The sequence below is a fragment of the Saimiri boliviensis genome, chromosome 10 (genome assembly GCF_048565385.1).
Source record: "Saimiri boliviensis isolate mSaiBol1 chromosome 10, mSaiBol1.pri, whole genome shotgun sequence".
Classification (NCBI taxonomy): Eukaryota; Metazoa; Chordata; class Mammalia; order Primates; family Cebidae; genus Saimiri; species Saimiri boliviensis.
In genome coordinates, this window is record NC_133458.1 from 96953213 (window position 1) to 96966277 (window position 13065).

The window sequence follows — 13065 nt, forward strand, 5'->3', positions numbered from 1 at the left end:
GCTTCAGGCCTTCTGTTCTTAACATTTAGGCCACATCAAGTAGTGGCAAACAGGAATGAGGGAATGCTGGGGACTCAGGGCTGGACCACTGCCCTTGGGCTGCTGCTGCCTAGGAGGCCACCACGTGATGTCTCTGTATGTTCAAGAACCAGCCTCTGTATTCAAGTTGGAACAAGATGTGTGAAAAGACATTTCAAGCAGTAATGCCCTGTGTACAAAAGTGCAGATTTTATCAAAGGGGAAGGTAGGAAAGTTGAAAAATGCTCATATTTGCCTTTCTCTTGATCTCAGCTCTAACTGTCAAGGTCTGGCTCCTAAGCCACCCCCTCCATATGCCAGCTCTGGTGAGAGGAGGAAGCCCTCTCACCAGAGAAGGCCGGGAGCTCTCCAAGCCTGCCTCTGCTCTGCCTGCACCGCTATGTATTTCTGATCTCCCCAGGTGGATTACAAACGCTGAATGTTCCATTGTTTGGGGGTGATTTGTACCAGGGTTTAGCTCTCTGACTAATGAGCGGTTGTCTGTGAAATTTTCTTTTTAGCATATGTTAGATATACAATGTAAAGCTAATTAAAATAAATAGCTCACAGAGCACAGAGTTGCAGAGCTGGAGGGGGAACCTTAGGTTGTTTTTGGAGGCAATGTGTTCTGAAATAATTAAGTTACTTAAAAACCCACTTCCGTTGAGCCCGATGAGTTTGAAGCAATGGAATTAGGAAAGAGCACTTGCCAAAGAGCAAAATCAATGGGGAAGATTCTATTAGCTTAATTGCTTTTTAGTTTGGTGCCTGGAGCTCATCCATTCTTCAAACTCAGGGTTGTGACTGGCCTATTCCTTCCTCCTGGGCCAAGACCCATCCCTGGCAGGGCCCTGCCCTTCCCCTGCCAAGCGAGTCAGGGAATGCCCTGGTCTGACACTGATTCTGACTCCCAGGAAGAAGAACCCTGCTCCCCACCCCTGGCCATGGTGCCCAACTCCCACGATGGGCTCTGAATTTGATACCTAGGACCATCTTTCCTTACCAACATTAGTGCTCACGAAAGAGAGGGGCTACCTCGACTTGTGGGGGTCAGTGATAGTGATGTCACTGGACTAAAAAAGTAAAAGTATTTAAGGAGAGTAAGCTCTTTTGTGAAATGAACAGTCCCTCCCTGATGGGGGTTTACAGTGCCTCTGAACAGTCTGTGTGAGGTGAGGCAGACCATGATCCTGCCTGTGCTTCAAAGGGCAGAAAAATGATCTTCTATGTGTTCATAGATATCATCCAGCTTTCCTAAAGCTCAGTGCTAGGCCCCCTCCTTCAGGAAGACCTTCTTGATTGCTCCTACCCTATAGCTCTCTCTTTCTCTCTCTCTCTCTCTCCCTCCCCTAAGCAACCCCAGTCCTGACCGCCTGAGCCCCACACTCCAGCCCTTGTCCCATGACCAGCCCTGAACTATCCAGGTGAGTAAATCTGATCAGGCTGGGGGTTCCCTGAGGAGAAGGCCTCAGAACATTTGTTTCTCAAGTATGATATCTCATGGTGGCACTGACCATGGGGTGGGCTTGCAGGTGAGAAGGGGTCAGGATAGAAATGCTGCAAATCAGAGACCTTTCCTCTCCCTCACACCAATGCCCAGGGGTCCCAAGTTCCATGGATTCTGTCTCCTCTTTTCTTTTTCCAGAGTCCACTCCCCTCCTGCCCATCCCTCCATCTGCTCTCTAGTCTTCTTGCCTGGACTGCCACAATGGCCTCCTGTCTCACCTCCCTGCCTCTTCTCTTGCCACCTTGACCATGTTGATTCATGCTTAAAAGCCATCAATGGCTCTTTATTGCTGTCATTAATAAAGTCCAGTTTCTTGGCGTGATAGTCAAAGCCCTTGACACCCAGGCCCCAGTTTAGCTGTCCTGACCCATCTCCAGCATTCTGCATGGCCATGGGCATTGGCACAAACAGGCTTGGCACGTACCCTCTTTGTCTGGATTTATCTCTTAAAGCACCCCCTCCTTCTTATCCATTGCTCACAAATGAACTCCTACCCATCTTTAATCCCTCACTCAAATGTCACGTCCTGCCTGGAGCCATTCCCAGCACCCTAGGTCTGAAGCAATTCTCTCTTTGTTTCCTCCTCCATCCCTTCCCTTCTCTTGTCACATAGCTTTCCTGTCTTACCGCTCTTGAACCACAATAACACATACATTTTATATTATAATCCAGCACACACACACACACACACACACACACACACACACACACAGAGAGAGAGAGAGAATCCAGTTTCAAAAAGCAAGATGTAGCTGGGGCACAGCTGTGCTATTTTCCTTTCCAGTCTATTCTAATGTCTTCTATTCATTTCACACACAAACACTGATCATGACCCATTAAATTGACTCCACAGTCCACTCTTGTGTCATAATCCATAGTTTGAAAAACACAAATTCTGTTTTATTGCATTTGCCATAATTCACTATGAACTTCATCTCTTTGGACCTGATCCTTCTTTTCTTTGCTACTGGACTTGAACTCCTTTGGGACAGACAAGTAAGTAGAGGCCATATTGGAGCCACTGAGGGCAAATGGCAAGGCTAGAATTGCAGGGCTGGGTGCAGAGAGGTGGGTGCCCATTGCCATAGCAACACAGGTGCCCCTGCTGAGGGTCGATGATGATGTGGAGTGTGGCCTTCCAGGGGGTATTAGGGTCTGAATGATGCAGGCAGGGTCTTTTCATGCAGGATTCTATAGTCTTGGAGGCCTGATTTCTATACCCAGAGTGGCCCAGGCATGCCAAAAGCCCCCATTACAATGGGCTCTCCCATTTCACATGCTGACTCTTTGCAAACAGTTCCTAGTTTAGGCAGTTATCTGGGGTGGTCCTGAAGCCTGGCTGGGAGATAAGAGCCTATATTCTAGTTGTAGTTTTGTCTCTGGATAGCTAGGTGCCCATGACAAAGGCCCTTCCCCCTTGGTCTTCTGTGCCTCTTAGAAAAATTATAGTAAATTGATTCTTTATTGATGTTATTGGCATTTCAGGTGGATCAAATATTTGCTATGTGAGACTCCACAGTCTACTAAATGTCATTTAGCACCCCCAAGCTATTGTGACAACTCCAAGCATCCCTTTCAAATGGTTGGCACTTCTATCTCTGATACCATCTAGAGAGACATGGGTCATAGGAGACAGGAACCATGAGGGACTATATTTATTGGTAGGTATGGGGGAAGGAGTACAAGGGACAGGGGTAGGCATGGGGAAAAGGGTGAGTTGGACTGTGGTGAGGCACAGCAATGGGGTCACTGGTTATTTGGAAAGAAAAGGACAGGAAGTGAGGGAGAGGCTGGATGTGGTGGCTCACACCTGTAATCCCAACATTTTGGGAGACCAATGCAGGTGAAATTGCTTGAGCCCAGGAATTTGAAACCAGTCTGAGCAACATGATGAAACCCCATCTCTACAAAAAAAAAATTAGCCAGGCATGGTGGTGCATGCCTATAGTCCCAGCTACTCAGGAGGCTGAGGGAGAGCATTGCTTGAGCCTGGGAGGCAGAGGTTGCAGTGAGCTGAGATTGTGCCCCTGTACTCCAGTCTGGGTGACAGAGTGAGACCCTGTGATGATGATGATGATAGAAGAAGGAGGAGGAGAGGAAGTAGTACTAGTAGTAGTAGTGGTGAGGGAGAAAAGGTGATGACATATTGGTGGGGAGGGCCAGAAGCAGTATTTACAGAAGGAATGCAGTCACCGCATGGGAATCAGAACTTTCAGCACCGCGGACAGCACAACACCATTCTTCAACTCTGCCTAGCTCTGATATCGGATCGGGAACCTTGGAGAGCTCCTAAGAATCAGCCTTCCCGCCCGACGTTCAGATATTGGCCCTGGGCCCAGCCCAAGGGTATCAACTAATTCATGCCCCTTTTCAAGGCCCAGCTCCATCCCAGCACCTCCAGGCAGCTTCCATGACTGTTCCAGCTCCCCAAGGGTCCAACTGGTTATGTCTGCCTGGCTTATTCTGGGCTGGGGTTGCTCTTTCACTGGCACCTGTAAATGTGTGGTGCTTTCCCAACCAGTCCAAAGGCTCTCTGGAGCAGAAGTTTACCTTCTTTTGTACAAGGCTGAGAGCTCCTAAGGGCACAGTATGGGTTGCTTTCATCTCCAGCCCTTTCTTAAGCACTGCACAGAGCTGAGCACACAAGGATGGACAAGGCTGATGCTGTTTCCTAGGTTACTTGGGAAATTCACTGAAGGTGGGAGGCTCAGAGTGGGCCAGGAGGATAGTCTGCCACCTTGGATGCCCATGCTTCACCAAGATGCATGGCAAATACAAAACAGTCACACATGCATGCAGGAGGCAGCCAGGTCTCATGCCAAGACCCCATGCCAAGATCCCCAGTGTCTGCCAAAACTGCAGACACTGCAGTCCAACCCCATATGGGGGAGGGGTGCCAGTCTCAAACAGCAAACCTTTGGACAGTATCGTCCAGGTTCCTGGCATGAAAGCTTTGACTGTTCCAAGGGAAGCATGTTGGAAACTGAGTCATCAGGCATCTCCTTGGGAATTAGGAAGGAAGGCAACTTCTGCATTTGGTCTAGTGGGACTTGAAGAGAGAAACTGACATATCTTGGGTCACTCAACCATGAAGAGGCAGAAGATCTCTCTCCCCTGGGGCACACTTCCTCATGGGAGATCCTGGAGTTGGTGTCACTGGAAGAGAGAATCTCCCTATGACCCTGTGTTTCAGCAGGTGCAGCCAGCTGTGCCACCTCTTCAGTGTCATTGCCACTTAGTGTCCAGATCCCCAGAAGGTAATACCCTAGGGGCCAGATATCCCACCCTCAGTCCCTTTACTGCCTATAGTTGGGGTACTCCAGATCCAGCTGTCTCCTTGTCTGGTTTGGGGCCTAGTTGGGTAGTCCTTGACCTCAACTTTGAGTCACCTTTCTTACCTATCTTCTTTTGAGATGGGGTCTCACCCTGTCACCCAGGTTGGAGGGCAGTGGTGTGATCTTAGCTCACTGCAGCCTCTAACTCTTATACTCAAGTGATCCTCCTACCTCAGCCTCCTGAGTAGTGGGACTACAGGCATGAGCCACCATGCCAGGCTCATTTGTTATTTATTTTTTTGTAGAACATGAGGTCTCACTATGTGGCTTCAGCTGGTCTGAAACTCCTGGCCTCAAACAATTTTCCTGCCTCAGCCTGCCAAAATGTTGGGATTGCAGACATAAGCCACCATGCCTGGCCATCTTTCTCACTTTTTGTGGGAAAAACCTTGCAGCTAATGTCTCCTTCTTGCCTGGCCTCCACTTCCTGGACTGGATTCCTTCTCATTCCCATTTAAGAGACTTGGGGAAGTGTGGCCAGAGCTGGGGTTGTCAGAGGTATAGTCCTGGGGCTAACAGCACAGTTTTCCTGAGCTTCCCAAACGAGATACATCTCCCTGAATCAGCATCCTGCATTGCTTGAAGGCCACTGCAGGCTAAGGAGAACTGACCAACTTTGAGACCTACCTTGCATATTTCTGTATGGATTCAATCACAGCAAATTGGTGGTCAGAGGGGAACAGGCAGCTGGTGGTGTTCACCCAAGCTCAGACCCAGACTAACATAGAAGTGCTGGGTTGAGTTTGGGAGTCTACTATTGCCAAACCCAGCCACTGGGTGGGAAAGATATTCCTTTACAATTACAAAATGTCCATATTGTATATGGACATTTAGAACTGTTTCTAGCCACCCAAAATTTGAACCTGGGCCCAAGGAACCCTGGGGGGAAGACAGAGGCTACCTTCCCACCTAGAGCCAAATCTCCAGGTTTTTACTTCCCAGGCTCCCTTGTAGCCAAAGCTTCGGCATGAGACCTTGGGCTCCACATACTCCCCCATCCATCAGATGCACCTGAGGGAATTAGTGAACTGGGGGCCCCCAAATGGAGACAGGGCGAAAGCTTCTCCAGAGATAACTGCAGGAAGTTTAGACCCCAAGTTGGCCAGGTGCAGTGGCTCACACCTGTACTCCCAGCACTTTGGGAGCGAGAGATGGGAGTATCGCTTGAGCCCAGGAGTTCAAGACCAGCCCTGGCAAAATGGCAAGATCCCATCTCTACAAAAAATTTAAAAATTAGCCAGGTGTGGTGGCATGTGCCTGTAGTCTAAGCTACTCAGGAGGCTGATGCAGGAGGATCAGTTGGGCACAGAAGTTTTGAGATTGCAGTGATCCTTGATTGTGTCACTGGACTCCAGCCTGGTAGACTGAGACCCTGTCTCAAAAAGACTCCAGGGCAGTGGTGGCAGTGGTGGCAGCAGGGCTGTGGCCCACCTGGTGGCCAAGGCTGGTGGTGTTGGCAGGGCCTTTCAGGAAGGCCTTCATTGGGCCAGCTCTGCGCTGTGTTCTTGGCTGGGGCCCCAAATCTGGTTCTCTAGCCCTCTCAGTGATTCCATAAACTCCCCAATATATTTTTCACAGATTTCTTCTCTACTTAACCTAGCAGAGTCACTTTTTGAGAGGCAGCAGAACCTGTTTGAATCCTAGTTCTGTTACAAGTGACTTAATTGTACCATGCCTCAGTTTCCCCATGTGTAAAATGAGGATAATACTACGTCTCTGTCACTGGCTGGTGGAAGGATTAAAAGAGTGAAACCACAGTGCAAACGCATGGAAGCCCAGCCACTGGAGCGCCAGCCAGCACAGGTTGTGTAGGGAACACCCGATGAGACTTGAGTGCGTAACTTGGCTCTGCCACTGACTAACGTGTGTGGCCCGCACTAGTCCCTTCCCTTCCCTTGGCCCTGCTGCGTCTGGATATAGCTCTGGGGGAGATGGCTCAAGGCTCTGACTCAGCCTCCCAAACTCACTCCATATAGCTATTCGCTACCTCCGCATCCTAGGACTTCTAAATGCCTCATCCCCACTCTTGGTGCTCTCTTGAGCATTTCCCCACCCAGCCAGCTGCTTCCTGATATCTCCACTCAGGTGTCCCTCCAGCTCCTCAAGTCAACACATCCCCAACTGTGCTCAGCTGTTTCCTGTGTGCCCAATCCTCTGCCTTGCCGTCTCTCACCACATCTTGTCAATTTCAAATGCCCAAGGTTGCTGGTGTCTTCACCCTCTTTTGCTCCCACAGCCTGCGGTCTACCTGGGTCTGTGCAGAAGTCTCCTTACCGCTCCTCTCCCTCCAGAGGACAATGTGCTCCCAAAGCTGAGCTCCTCCACTCACAAGCTCACCCAGGCTCCCTTTCCAGGTGAAGCCCTGTAGAATGCCCTGCATCACCTGACCTGCATACGTCTCCCCAGCCTCATTCTTCCTTTCTTCTACTCCCTGTTCTCCATCCAACACTCACTCCTCCTGAGGCACAAAGCCGGGCCTGTCTCCATGCCTTTGCTCAGCCCCCTTAGCCTAGAGGGCCTCTCCTGTACCTCTCCTGCACTCACCTGCTAAAACCCAACCTGTCCCCAGAAGTCCAGTTCAGAGGGCTAAGTTCTCCCTGATTTCCAGGCCAGAGGTAAGTCTTCTTTCCAAATCTCTAAGCCAGGCATCCCCAAAGTACGGCCCACCGGCTGCATGCGGTCCCCTGAGGCCATTTATCCGGCCCCCCGCTGCACTTCAGGAAGGGGCACCTCTTTCATTGGTGGTCAGTGAGAGGAGCACAGTATGTTGCGGCTCTCCAGCGGTCTGAGGGACAGTGAACTGGCCCCCTGTGTAAAAAGTCTGGGGACGCCTGCTCTAAGCTGTCCTTGCAAACCAAATGCCTCTTGTGGAGGCAGTGCTGCTCCATGGTTAAGACTGAGGGCTGTGCATTAGGAGCTGATTAGGACCTCGAACAAGTTACTTCATGTGTCTGAGTCTCAGTGTTCTTGTCTACAATATGGGCATAGAAGCAGTATGTATCTTGGAGGGAGTGGGGGTGAGTGGGATTATGGATATAAAGCTCTCCCTGTGGTAGCTGGCACCTGGAAAATGATTAACACTTGAGAGCTTTGCAGCAGATCCTCTGAGCTCAGCTGAGTTGAAAAATCGCAGAGACTAATATCTAAACTGTTATTCCCACCTGGGTGATTCCTGCTCAATGAATCTTCATTGATCAATGAATGGAATGAGGCTTCCATAGGGGTTTGGCTATAGCATGGTAAAATTGGGGCAGGAAGTGGAGCCTGAACTCTCCTGTGCTCCCCCTGGGCTTCTCATGGAGTTTTCTCCCCGTGTCATTCTTTCTAAAGGAGGGATGCCATGGAAAAGGCAAACAGAGAAGGAAGCAACAATGGTGTGAAGAAAGGGGAGGAGGGAAATCAATCATGCATGTCCACAGCCATTAGCACCCTTTGCTCTTCCCACCTAGGCTGACCTCACACTCCAGGTGCTGGTTAGTGGTTAGTGTTCCCCACCCTCCACCAGCTCCTCTCATTCTCCCGACGTGGCAGTGCAGGCAGCACTTCGGTCTAAATGAAGAAAATTGTTCATCAGATACCAGGGGCTTATTGGCACTACCTTTACCAGCCTGGGTGGTGGCCCAACCTTTTTTCAGCTTCTCATTAGACTTGATTGATGTGGATGGTCTGATATGCACTGTCTGCCCTCCTTTGGGAAGTCTTCCCTGTCACTCCTGACCCCATTCCCATAGACCTTGTGCTTCCCCCCTAATTAGGGCGTTCATCATTCTGTTCTTTTTGTCTGTTGCAATTGTGAGTGGGAGCCTCAATACAGTGCCCATGCAGTGGCTGGCGCATAGTGGGTGTTCCACAAATTGATTGAATAATACTGTACTCAGCTTGGCTATGAAGAAGAGAGCTGGGTCCTGCCCTGGGAAAAGGGGGCCTCCAGGAGGGTTGGGGAGAACAAGGTATAGCTCAGGCTGGGGTAAGAACCAAAGCAGAGCTCCCTGAGGTTCACAGGCTGTGGGCTGAGATACTCCATCACCCTGCTTCACCCTGGATGGCCACGACCCTTAATCTCCAGCCTCAGTCTGAATCAGGCACGCTGATCTCCACTGCCCCACCCCACAAGCAGTTCACGGAATTCTAGAAATACAGTTTTATAAAGCCAGGACTAGGAAGGCACAGGGAAATCATTCATTCTGCTTGCACATCTCCTAGGTTGGGGACCTTCCTTCCTTCCAGGGAGATCTGTTTCAATCATGGATAAGATGTGCTCCCTGGCCCCACCAGAGCCCTCAGCTTGGTACAGTCAGGGGAGTGCCACTTGGAATCAGGTGTAGGTGATTCCAAGTGGCACTGCTATCTTGCCTTCTAAACATCTCTCCTGGCGAAGGCCTCAGCCTGGGCTTCTGAAAGTGTGTGCACGTGTGTGTGTGGAGGGGGGGTGGTGGTGGTGGTGGTGGTGGAGGTGGAGCTGGACCACTATGCAGACATAGACACTCAGAGAGGGTTTGTTAGGATGTTTCCAGGATGAAAGGTTTCAGACAGATAATCCTCAGATAGGATCTCAGCATACTTGGCAACTGGGGTTGGGCTGGAGGCATGAGGGGAGTTCTAGGTGGGCCAGTGATTGCTGTCCCCACAGGCTGCTGCAGACCACATGCCTGGCTCCCATCACATGTTCCACAGGGCACAGACAGGCACCCACAGACATGCACACACCCAGAACCCCCACTAAACCACTCCCCCGGAGGCTGTGTAACTCTGGCAGCCTCTACTACCCTTTTCTCCAGAGCCTCAAGCCTGTCCATGACTTGCCAGGAGGAAGGAAGGCATAGGTTGTTCTCCTTGGGGGGCGGGGGAAGGGACTGATTCAGACAGCACTCATTATGGGGGCGCAGGACTAATGCTGCCCACGCCCCTGACTCAGCCCAGCAGGTCAGTCCTGGGACATCGGATTAGGGAAGATGCAACACCTCTCACCCTCTAGCTTGGCAGAACCTATGCCTGCCTGTCCTCCCCACAAAACATGCACTCGCCCCAGCCCGCCCGGCTCCTGCCTTCCTCCTCTTCTCTCCGGTAGTACGGTCAGGTCACTGCACTCACTCTGGGAGATTTGGAACTTAGCATATCGGCTCTCCTGGGGTAGGTCCTCCTTCTGGGCAGGGGAAGCAGCGTCTACACAATGAAGCCCTAATGGGGAACTTCAGGCAACAGAAACCTGCAATGAAGGTTTACCCTCAAAGAGAAGGAAGTATTTCCTTCTCTCCTTTTTGGGCTCTGACCGCATGGAGCACGGGAATTGTGGGCAAATCACTGCCTTACTGAGGTTAGACGCTGTACTGGGGGTAGAAGCAGAAGGCGCACCCCAACATTGTAAGGGGTCCTTAATGCCAGAGGTCTGCTGTACCGCGGCCCTCAGCGGCTTTGTGTCGCTGGATCCGGGACCCTCTCTACTCCCTAAACCGCCGGTGAAGAGCAGGCAGCGAGGGCCAGGGGCACTCACGGGTCGTGTCGTACTTGACGCCGTTGAAGTACTCGGGACACGGCCTCTCCACGAGGGCTCCGGCGGCGCTGCGGGGCCAGCACGTTCCGATCTGGTCCAAGGTCGTGTTGCAGTAGGAGTAAGGACCTGGCGGCGGGAGAGAGCGGAGCAGGGCTCAGAGGGGCCCCCAGGGGCGCAGGGAGCCACGGGGCACTCGGAGCGCGGGGTCTGGGGCGCACCCAGCGCGCGAGCGCGAGGGAAGAAGCTTGTGTCGCCTCCGACCGCTGTCCTCCTGCCTACCCTCGGGGTCCAGGGGCGGCCCCCAGCCGTCCAAGAGCAGCTCTTCGGCCAGCGCCAGGCTGCAGTTGGCCTCCAGCAGGCTGTGGAGCAGTGCCGGGTCCATTGCGCCCCGCAGCCGCGTGTAGAGAAGGAGTGGGAGTGCGCGCCCCGCGTGGCTGTGAGGGAGTGGATGCGAGAGGGAACTGCCGAGAGAGCGCAGGGTCCTGGCCTCCCCCCGCCGGCCCAGCCCCAATCTCCCGGGCAGCCTCTGGGCGCAGCCTCCGGTCTCCCAGAGCTGTCAAGTGGGGACCTTCCCGGAGAGGAGCAGCGGGTACAGCGGCTCCGCCACGGCCAATGGCGGAGCCAGGAGGCGGGGCCGGGAGGCTCCTCTCGAAGGGGCTCGGTCTCCAGCCCCCCGGATCCCCCACCCTGCCCAGAAGACGGCTTCTCAATTCGCAGATGTCTTCCACCCGTGGCTCCCAGAGGAAGGCGGCCGGCTGGAGAGCGTGGCCTGGGGTGACTGGCGGAATGCCCCGTGCGGGGATGGGGATCGCAGGCCCCGGAGCTGCAGGGGGCAGCAAAGCGCGCCCACCTGCCAGCCTGCCGTAGGAGAACGCTGCAGCTCTCCTAACCAAGGGACAGCCGCTACCCAAAGTTGGGCAGCTATCTGCCTGAGCTTCCCCTCCCTGAGCGAGGACACTGGAGGGAGGCAGGGACAGAGAGCCCATGGGCAGCTCTGCACCCTGGAAAAGCCTCTAGCTCCTGGGAAGGAAATGGATTGGGGAGGCCTCGAGGGAAGCAGGGAGCCACCCAAGAGTCTGAGATCAAGTGGCCTGAATGGGTTGAAGACCTCGGATCAGGCCGTGGAAGCTGAAATGAAGAGAGATTTCCGAGGGGCAGCCAGATCTGGTGAGGAGGAACTGGAGTGGGTGGCTGGTTTTAAGCAGGAGCCTGGAGGCAGGGATAATACCAGGTCACCCGCTTCAGTGACTGGGGGACCATTTAATCAGATGGAGTAAGTCCAGGGGAGAAAGTGGTTGAAATTATCTGGAAAGCTTTAAGCATCCAGGTATTAGTGCCCTGGGCACCAGAAAGAATAAAGGAAGAAGTCAGAATGTGTCTTTCTTCCTCCAGGCTGGGGCAGGGCCTCACCTGACCCTAGTTTCTATACCAGTAGCGGAGGCAGGGGTGAGGAGGAAACCAGGGCCCACAGCAGGTGTGGAGGAGCTGGAAATCTTCCCAGGGAACTTGCCCAGGCACCACTCAGACTGCCTCCTTGGTGATCTGCTGTGCCTGCACCCTCAGAGTGCCCAGGGTGGGCCTGCTGTACCTGCCTGCTGAGTGGGGCATCTAGCTCAGGAAGCAGGGCCTGGGGTGAGGCATACTTTCACTCAGGCTGTTTTTGGTCTGGCCTCTGACTCTGCTCTCCCTGGCATTGTACCCCAAACAGGATTCTTGCCCTCTCTTCTGGGGCTTTCTCCATCAGTGAAATATTCTCCAAGGCCCTTCTCAGCTCTGAGACTCTGGTTCTGAGTTACGAGATGGAGAGCCTGGAAACATATATGTGTGTTGTGTGTTTCTGTCTTTAGAGGGCAGGGAGAGCTGGAAGCCAGACCCAGGAACCACTCCTGTTCCCCTGCCATCCTCCACAGAAACCTAAGCTGCCAGGAAAAGCTGAAACCACCCTGCACCAGCACCATGTCCTAGGCAGAGAGGCGAAGCGGCAGGCAGGCTGCCTTTCTATGTTCTGCTCTCACCAGCCTCCATATTAATGGTGCTGTCACTGCCCAGGCAGAGCAAATGAGACTCCACTAAGACCAGGGCTGAGCCCTGGAATCTCTCCAGGGCCTGCTGACTGGCAGGTACAAGGTGCTGAGCAGCCAGCCAGGTCTATCCTCTGCCTCCTGAATGGATGGCGAGAGGCCCAGGCTCAGCTCTGGGCAACTGCAGAGGTACAGGCTCCTTGGCCTTCATATAATTCAGTGCCGAGAGCAGGGTAGGACCTAGGCAGAGTCTTATCCTCAGTTCCTAGATTGAGCCCTGTTAACCAGCGACCCACAAAGGCCAGAGTGTGGCCGGCCATGTCAGCTCATGTATTCACAAGGAAATAGTGTTCTTCATATGCAGGGGGCAGCCCTTCACACAGCACATTGCAGCAGGGAGGAAGGGAGAAGTCCCAAGCCGAGCTTAAGTTATTCACCTTGCACGGTACTGAAGCCACTGCCTACTTGGTGCGTAAAGCACACCAGCTCCTGAGATACAGCTATGTCAGAGGTGGTGTGCTCCCAGTGACCAGAGGCCAGGGACTTATCTCATGCAGATTTCTGCAGAACAGAGGGTTGGCCTGGGTGAACCGGATTACTCTTAACTGGGAGAGCACATGTACCAAAGATGCCTCTGGGAAGTGACCATTTCAGTGGCAGAGTCAAAGGTGGTTCTGCATCCTGAATGGGCAG

At 52.8% G+C, this 13065-nt stretch overlaps 1 protein-coding gene across 3 annotated transcripts in view; it reads right to left on the reverse strand.

Annotated features, from left to right (window-relative positions):
- CRHR2 (corticotropin releasing hormone receptor 2) overlaps positions 1 to 13065 on the reverse strand; it is a 45097-nt gene that overhangs the window by 16556 nt on the left and 15476 nt on the right. For 2 of the 3 annotated variants that reach the window (XM_010345716.3, XM_074379657.1), the window contains exon 3: positions 10352 to 10477. In XM_010345716.3, the coding sequence (XP_010344018.1) occupies positions 10352 to 10477 (126 nt within the window). Of the gene's footprint in view, positions 1 to 10351; positions 10478 to 10630; positions 10914 to 13065 lie in introns of those variants that run through there. The other variant, XM_003935182.4, reaches the window with a different exon arrangement.